The sequence below is a fragment of the Lasioglossum baleicum genome, chromosome 20, assembly GCF_051020765.1.
Source record: "Lasioglossum baleicum chromosome 20, iyLasBale1, whole genome shotgun sequence".
Lineage (NCBI taxonomy): Eukaryota > Metazoa > Arthropoda > Insecta > Hymenoptera > Halictidae > Lasioglossum > Lasioglossum baleicum.
The window spans coordinates 4,910,111-4,918,658 of record NC_134948.1 but is presented as its reverse complement, the minus strand read 5'-3'; the positions used below and the strand labels follow the sequence as shown (position 1 = coordinate 4,918,658).

General features: G+C 45.6%; 1 protein-coding gene across 4 annotated transcripts; it reads right to left on the bottom strand.

Moving 5' to 3' along the window:
* Positions 1-207: 207 nt before the first annotated feature.
* Positions 208-8,294, bottom strand: LOC143218618 (uncharacterized protein CG3556). 4 transcript variants are annotated; one of them, XM_076443910.1, is made up of 7 exons: positions 8,041-8,294; positions 6,153-6,272; positions 5,694-5,934; positions 4,772-5,019; positions 4,257-4,685; positions 3,549-4,082; positions 208-1,945 (listed from the first exon to the last, which is right to left on the bottom strand). In XM_076443910.1, exons 2-7 carry the CDS (start codon positions 6,253-6,255, stop codon positions 1,884-1,886), a joined length of 1,617 nt encoding a protein of 538 aa, XP_076300025.1. In that variant the 5' UTR covers positions 6,256-6,272; positions 8,041-8,294; the 3' UTR covers positions 208-1,883. The 4 variants fall into 4 exon arrangements, with proteins under 4 accessions (XP_076300025.1, XP_076300026.1, XP_076300029.1 ...); XM_076443911.1 differs by having other exon boundaries at positions 8,046-8,294; XM_076443914.1 differs by lacking the exon at positions 8,041-8,294 and adding an exon at positions 6,356-6,995.
* Between the last annotated feature and the right edge of the window lie 254 nt (positions 8,295-8,548).

Genomic DNA, 8,548 nt, shown 5'->3' with positions numbered 1-8,548 from the left:
ATTTTTTGGTATCGTAGGAGCCACATTTTACCATTGAACTTTGTCCTTCAGACATTCATGTCCTTTAGTATCTTTAAAAACAACAAAGATATTTGAGGTGGCAACGTTACGTGACTCACCCCGCATACATATTATATATTAGTATAAAATGGAAATATTCTTGGAAGAAAAACTTGGTTCGAACAGGTGGGAAATATAACACAAGAATATTTTCAAATTCTTCTAATGTTTTTACTGTTTTAAATTACAGCTATTTCGTCACAAATGCATCAAATCCGCTGTCTACCATTAACAGGCTTGTTAATAAAAATCGATTATCCTGTATACGAAGGCAACAAATCCGTACGGTACGTTTAAACAATGTTGCGTCTATGTAAAATTGCAAATCGCTCTTGCGGCATCCTGTAGTATAAAAACGAAAACATTGCATCGGTCACAGTTCCCCTTCCCCGGATCCCATTCGACAAAGGAGAGTCATCGTACAAAGGAAAACGGCGATTGGTGGTTTTACGCTTTATTAGCTGAAAGTTTTGCAAATAAAGAGACCGTACACACTGCGAGAACGACGTTCGGCAAATCATGAAAATCATCCGACCGAAAAGACGCGTGTCGTGTTCCTCGAAGAAAAACTGAAAAATCGTCGTTCGGCAGCGCGCCGGGATCACGTTGTGTCAAGCAAAATACACGCAGCGCAGCTCGTTAGATCAAGGAGTCGGAGAGAGATTACTTTTCGCTAATACATATTACGTATGGATGCGGGGTCGGGGGGTGGTGGGTGGGGTTGGGGAGGATTTATTAAATATCAATCGACAGGGTTGTTTGTTCTGTTGTCTCGTCGTTGCGATTATCACCATGTATCATCATGTAAATAGGTACAACGTGGTTGTGCATTGCAGTTTCATAGAAAATGTTATGCATTTAGCTTACAATTACGATACGATACGATTACGGTTTTACGATTACGATTACAATTACGATACGATACGGTTACGTTTACGGTGTTACGATTACGTTCTTCTCTTTTTTTTTTACGATTACGATACGACGACCAGTCGCACTGACAAGTGTTCCGATATGGTGCATCTTTTCTCGCGCATGCGCGGCCAGAACAGCAACGTATCTATATTAGGATGATGAGGTAGCAGAGCCCTGAGGCAGTTATAGTGGCAGGAATGTACTGAAACAATCCGCTCCGGACAAAAAGACTCCAGGACATGTCCTACGACATTCATTTTTTCGAATCAAATCATATCAATTTCTTAAAATTCTGTGGGTTGCTCGAAGTAACCCCATTTTATGGAGAATCTAACTTTACTGAGGCTAAAATCGCCGCGCGTACGCGAGAAAAGGAGAGGAATACGAGAGAAAATGCACCATATCGGATTGTCGCACACACCACTCGTCGCGCCCCCTTCATCATGCGTTTTGTCAGTCCTCCGTCCGTCTTACACTCTTCGTAAAAGTATAGCGTTTCATTCTTCTGTTTTTTTTTTGTTTCGTGGTTTTTTTTCTTGTTATTTAGCGGTTTGTCTCGCCGATCCGCGAGAAAATGATCGGCGGGGCTCTATCGTAGCAGAGTTCCAGAACTGTCACTGCCAGCTCTTCTAACGTCTCCCGAACAATGTTGACGCGTAACAAGGCTTCGTTCCTTACGGGAACTGCTCCTGAAAATACGTTGCTTAGCGATGGCAGTGAGTAGAACGAGCTTTCTCGGTTTCTCGAGCAACTAGGAATACATCTCTATTCTCTGTTTTACTCCTCGTTCGTTCGTTCTTTTCGCTTTTTTTTCTCTCTCTCTCTCCCTCTTCCTTTATTTCTCCTCTATTATATGTACTTCAAAACTGTGTGCGTCCCGACGGAACGTCGAAACGTTTCGTTGCACTTTATAGTAGCTTGTACCAGAACAGATAATGCTCGCTCTCGCTGATCTGCAGGTCGTCGACGCCTGAAATCGATCGATTTTAGTGCCAGTGGAACGGAACCAGGGTCGGTCGACAAGTGTGTTACAAACTCTATTTTCACTGTATCTGTGCCGGTCGATTGCGAACCGACGCTATCAGAACTCGCGCCTCTCCACTTTTGCTGAACGTATTTTCCAACCAAGAACTGACCACTAGACGATCTTCAAACTTTAGACAGATGAAAAATCTTCGGGAATAAATGCGTTGGTGCCAATGACCTCCGTTTAGTGCACTTAAAATTATACTTCACTCTAAATGTGCTATTTCGCACGACTAAAAAGCCCATTTAATATTTCAGACGCGACAGCTTCGAAAATTTCACGAAATGTGATTTATTTGACCAGATAAAATTGAGAAGTTTGCAGATTTTAGAGATTCTGCGGACTCTGACTCTTTCTACACTGAGAAAAAAAGGTAGTTACTTCAATAACACGCGTGTTATTGTAATTTTTTCACTTCTATCAATATCAATGTACTCTTTTCAATAGTATGAAATTTAGAAGCAAATTGTGATGTATTTGAATTGTCTATCATGAAATGATTGAAAATATTATTCGATTCAATACCGTACATTATTATTCGTAATATTTCTCTTTTTCCTTCAATCAGATATGTTGTTAAAAAAATTTGAGAAATGTATTGATTTATACTGGAATTGGTTCGAGGCCATATCTTATTTTTTTCAAAACATTGATGTCAAGCTATTCGCTTATATGATTGGCGGAAATGAGTTTTGCTATTGAAATTCAATAGTATCAAATATTAAAATAAGTTCATATGATATTGGCACTATTCAATAGTACATCTTATTGAATCAACATATATTTTTTTTGTTTCGACAGGATTTTTTTCTCAGTGTACGCTCGGTACACGAATGCAAAAGTTCATTTATAAATAATTCCGTTTTCCATTTATATCAAAGTGCACTGTGACTTCATTATACATATACAGGGTGAGTCACCTAACGTTGCCAACTCAGATATCTTTGTTGTTGTTAAAGATACGTCAAATGTCTGAGGGACAAAGTTGAATGGTAAAATGGGGCTCACACGGTACCAAATAAAAACAACAAAGATGTTTGAGGTGGCAACGTTAGGTGACTCACCCTGTATACAGGGCGTTCGACGACAGGGAGAAAATGTAAGGGTGGTTCTCGACGATAGTATACGACGAAAATGAAGAATAAAAGAATTGCGATTTCAGCTTCGTTGTTGAGTTATTAACAATTAAAAATCCGCCTAAAATGCGGCAACGCGGCCAACAGGGGTGTACGTTCCGTACGTCATAGAGGCGCGCGACAGTCACGTGTCAAGTGATAGATGCATGCATAGCTTGGTTCTCATTTGGGGCCCCAGTGAGGTGAAAATGTTTAATAAATCGTTGGACGACATTGAACCTACCTACTCGTTAAAATCCAGAAGGCCATTATCGTCTTATATTATCATCGAGAACCACCCCTTAAATTTTCTTCCACCTGTAATCGAACACCCCGCATATGCAGACACGTGTTCCTCCCCTGTTTCGCGATTTTGTCCATTCACTTGTCGACCAACCGAGTGCAACTTTCGACAAAATCCGTGAACATACCTCCAGGTGCGACCAGTTGATTGCCCGGCGGCGTGGAAGGGTCTGGCGGCGAGGGGAGCCGATAAAGCAGCCAAAAGTGATAGGTCAGCGGCTCCTCTTTGTATCCAGCTATCGTGTGAACATAATGGCCATTAGGCCACTCCGAGGCGACGAACTGGAAGTGCGGCGACATGTCCGCGGCCAGGAGCATCACTTCGTAGAACGTTTCGTTCTTCGGGGCGGTCACCGTCAAGTTGTACGTCTCGTTGACGTTGCTGCCGACCCACAATGTGTACGACACGTTCACCATAATTGGTGCCGTGGTGCCCACGATTGTACCGCTGTCTGTGTTGCTGGCGTTCAACGCGTTGTTCGCCGCGGTGTTGTCCTTGACGCTGCTGTTGCTGTTCTTACCGTTGTTATTATTGCTGCTGGCGAGATTTCCGTTGCTTGCGTTGCTCGTGTAGCTGCTCTCGCTTGTACTGGAGTTGTTTATGTTGTTCACTAGCGTCGGGGACGACACTGACTCACTGTGGTTGCTGGATATCGTCGGCTCTGGTAGAAACAGACCGTGTTAGGGTTCGGACATTTTTCACAACGGACCATTTCTCGAAATTGATCCGTAGTCCGAGTTTCATTTTTTTGACAAAATTGCGTAACGTCCGCAGTCTAGTAAATTTCTGTTTGTTTGGGAATGTGATAGAATTAAAGGACGAAAATGAATCTCACCATTGGTGTTTCCATTGCTGTTCACGTTGTTCCCGTTGCCGTTCCCGATGGTGGTCAGTCTCGGTGGCGAAGTGTCAGCGAGTCCCTGTCCACAATCGAGAGTCCTTATGCTGGACAGACCTCTAGGAGTGACCCCAAGAAGTGCTTCAGCGGTGGCTCTAACATCGCCCGCGAAGGAGCCATCAGCTCTTTGCTGGCTACTCAGCCAAGCCAGGACAGCAGACCTGTTCCAATTATCAGCGGGCTCGTTCTCAGCTTCCTCCAGGGCTTGCATCACCAAGGCTGTTGTCCTCAGGTCTCCGAAACTGCCGTCTAGCCTCTGCTGCTGCGCCAGGCCGATTGAAGGCTTGCGCACGAAGTGGTGGAGGTTTCTGTGTCTGTGGTCCTGCACGATGCATTTCAGTGCCAAGATCACCATCGCCACAGTATCTATGGAAAGGAATTGTTAGCGACATACTCCTGTTAAGGCGTCGTTCAGGCACATGGGTAGTTTGTTGGATTAACGCGATGCTAACCGACGTTATGATCCTGGGCGGCGTTAGCGATGTCCAGCAGCCGACGAATCTGCCTCTTTCGCACGTGAGCTTGCGCGTTGCAAGCTGCCAAGGTGGTCAGAGCGAACTCGTAGTCGGTAGGAGGTTCGTGATGCTGCAACGTGCCGATGAGATCGTGTCCGTGGAACTGTCTCGGGTCCGTGCACATCGCGTTCAACGCGAGAGTGTAGCGCGCCAGTCGGACCGGCGACAGACCGATCTCCCGGTGCCTGAAATGTCGATCGGGCGCCGTCAATCGCTTTTCATCAAATTGCGAGCGTTCGAAATTGCACGCGTTCAGGTTTCACGCGTTGGAAGTTGCACGCCTTTAAATTCCACGCGGTGCAAATTGCACGCGTCCAAATTGAACGCATCCAAATTGCACACGCTCGAGTTCCACGCATCTAAATTGCACGTGTTGGAAACTGCACGCCTTCAAGTTCCACGCGTTGCAAATTGCAGCATCCAAATTGCACGCGTTGGAAATTACACGGGCCCAAGATCCACGCATTCAAATTCCACGCGTTGCAAATTGCACGCGTCCAAATTGAACGCATCCGAATTGCACGTACTTAAGTTCCACGCGTTGGAAATTACACGCGCTCAAGTTCCTCGCATCCAAACTGCACGCGTTGAAAATCGCACGCTCCCAAACTCTACGCATTCAAACTCCACGCATTCAAATTGCACGCATCCAAATTGCACGCGTCCATATTGCACGTGTAGAAACTGCACGCCTTCAAGTTCCACGCGTAGCAAATTGCACGCGTTCAAGTTCCACGCATCCAAATAGCACGCGCGAGCGGATGCCCAGCCTGCAGCAATATTGCCAGTAGACAAATTGCATCGTAAGGGGTTAATAACGACGGTACAGTCCCCCGTTGAAAATTCCCAGCATAGTTACCTCCAAAGCAACAGCACGATCTCCAGCTCCATTTGCTTGCTGCTCAGCTGCAGCTCCAGAGGCACCGGTGGAGCGACGTTGTCCTCCCTCGACAAGTTTCCAAGACGAATCACCAATAGAACCCGATGAGTATCGTTTCCCCAGCCAGCATCCTTGTCTCTCTGACTCCAGAGCCATGCAGTGCCTCGCTCCAGAATGCTCTCCGCTTCCGCGTCGCTCGAGCCGACCTCCGCGACGCTTCCTATTAATCATAATCATTCGTTAGCCTCATCACGGACCTCGAGCTTTCACACCCGGTCATCGCACGGTTTCTACTGTCTTTTCGTTTTCACTTGCTAGCTGCACTGTTGTCGGAATACGCGAGAAGTGCGGCTAGCAAGGAGAATGCTTGATCAGGGGACGGAAGGCAATGATCTTTGTTGTTTTGAAGGATTAATTATAGAAGAATGGAGACAGTACCTTCGCATCGAGCCAAGTCGAGGACGCCCAGACAGAGGAGCACCATCACGGCTGCCATGCTAGCTCTTCCCCACATTTTCACCCAGTTTTGGACGATGCACATAGACTGCTAGACGCCTTCTGCAACCAGACAAGGTGAGATCGTCGCTTAGACACTTCCCAACTTGATTTTCCGATTTCTATGAATTCTGACGAGGTTCTACCGACGCGTGTAACTTGTTTGGACCCGGGGACGAGGTTTTTGTGTCTGAGGGTAGCACCGGTGAGTCAGACACGAGGGTACCTCGCCCGCTCGCGGAAACACTACTGGGAACAACACGATATTGCGTGGGGGATCGATATCGTCGCAGCACCCGTCGTCCTCCGAGCCAACGCACGGTATATACCCATATACTCGGTCTCGCCAACTATACGTACACTCGTTGGTAACACCAGATATAGGTACGTGTGCCCCGTTCTCTCTCTCTCTCTCTCTCTCTCCTTTTTCACGCTGCTGCCTAGTTTCACTCTCCCTCTCTTTCTCCCACTATCTTTCTCTTGCTATCTCACTCTCTCTCTCTCTCTTTCCCTCTCTATGCGCTCGGTGCATCCATCACACACGCCCCGATGCGCTTCCGGTGGCGGCTGCGGGCGGCAGCAGCAGCAAACCTATCACTGATTCACCCTCTGCGCATCGTCTTTAACCCGGGATTATCTGTCTGACTCGCCTAATTGATCAAACTGCATTTTTAATATGGGAGAACTCCTCGCAAATTGGATCCGGCGAGGCTCTCCGCCCCTTTGACAGGCCCGATAATCCAATTTGCTGGAGGACGAGTCGAAAGAATTTTCAGAAAATCGCGATTGGTCTGGATAGCGAAAGTCTTGGACCAGAAATGAAAATTTTAGAAACTATCATTTACAGCGATATATAAGTATATTAATATATGTATATGATTATATATATATATATATATGTAAATAATTTATATATAAATTTTAAATTAAAATATAAATTAATAAATTTGTTACGAGATTTAAAGGGAAATATTAATTACTTTCTGAAACTTCCGTAATGTTTTTGTTTTCAATTCTAGATTAATTTAAAGTGGAATTTTAGGAAAATTGTAAATTGTAGAAAAATGTAGACACAAGGGTTGAAAGGGGTAGACGCTGACGCGCTCCGATCCTGATTTTCGCGAAAGGTTAGTCATCCAGGGTTAAATCCTGCCGCGCTTTCTCCCTCGGCCGTATATACAGACCCCGCCGTGCTCAATCTATTCGTTTGCTATAGCGATTGATTATCGGATTGTCGAATGTATGCAGATCTAGGTGGATAAGAAACGACAGGCGACTGCGACGACACTATAACCAGCGAAGAACGAACGTCTAGGAAAATCGATGTACCCTATGCAGATGGTAACGCGATAGTTCGGTCTCCCGATTGAACGAAAAACTGCATTGTTCCTTAATCATTTCAATCTGATCACAATGTATCAACCCTTCGATCTTTTCTTAATTTAACGAGCAGTTTTACTTCCTTGTATCAGTCCTGCGTGGACTGATGTGTGCCACTTAAAATTGCCGCACTATTATTCAAAACGACGTGTTTACATCACCGTATTATTACCAGTAATAGTCATATGCCTCGTATGAGAAGAGAATAGAATTTTGAGAGAAATAAATCGTGTGGAAATGGAAATATTCGGAAGATGTGTGTTGGTTTTGAAGTTGAAACAGTTTTGAGTGCAGAGGGTGAAGATAGAAAGTAAAGTGAATGTAGATAAGTAAAGTAAAGATAGATATAAAGACGGGGGTGGTAGAATGTGTAACAAATTTTTTGAAGGGGTGAAATGTTGGTTGCTCTAACGTGTCCGTGTCTGCGCGATGCACCGTGTATTCCACTTACCTTACCGTCTAGTCGTGTGCGGTAAAAATGGTCGCGATTCACGTCTAGTTTCGCGAGCACAGCGGCGTTCTTAGGGGGTGGTTAACGGGCAGGAAAAGCGTTGGAAACGCGTCGAGTCGAGTCCATCGTCGTCGGCGAAACTGACGCGAGAAAAACCTCCGGAAAACCGATGCAACGAGACGATACGGAACGGAACCGAGCAAGGGATGCGAAGGGCTTCGAGGTCGCCCTCTTTCTCCCGTTAAAGAGGGTAAACTCGGCGCATCCCCTCTACGGTCCTTCTTCGCGAATCGAACGAATCCCTTCTCTGCGGCACCACGACTCTCTTTCACGGTTGGTCTTGCCGCTCAGCTGGTCCCGACACATGCACCTTATGCGACAATTCGCCTAGGTCGAGCCATAAATCGTCCCTGGATTTCGCACATCGATTTTCCTCATCGATCCGATGGACGATTTTCGTAACCCATTTGTGCCCGTAATTATGAACGTGGTCTGGGTCATACATTTC

Bases quoted from the DNA above. Each gene is read 5' to 3' on its own strand.
- LOC143218618 (XM_076443910.1), bottom strand. From the start codon at position 6,255: ATGTGCATCGTCCAAAACTGGGTGAAAATGTGGGGAAGAGCTAGCATG. The intron at 5,935-6,152 runs GTACTGTCTCCA...TATGATTAATAG, and splicing joins CGACTTGGCTCGATGCGAAG to GAAGCGTCGCGGAGGTCGGC. The intron at 4,083-4,256 runs GTGAGATTCATT...TGTTTCTACCAG, and splicing joins CAGCAATGGAAACACCAATG to AGCCGACGATATCCAGCAAC.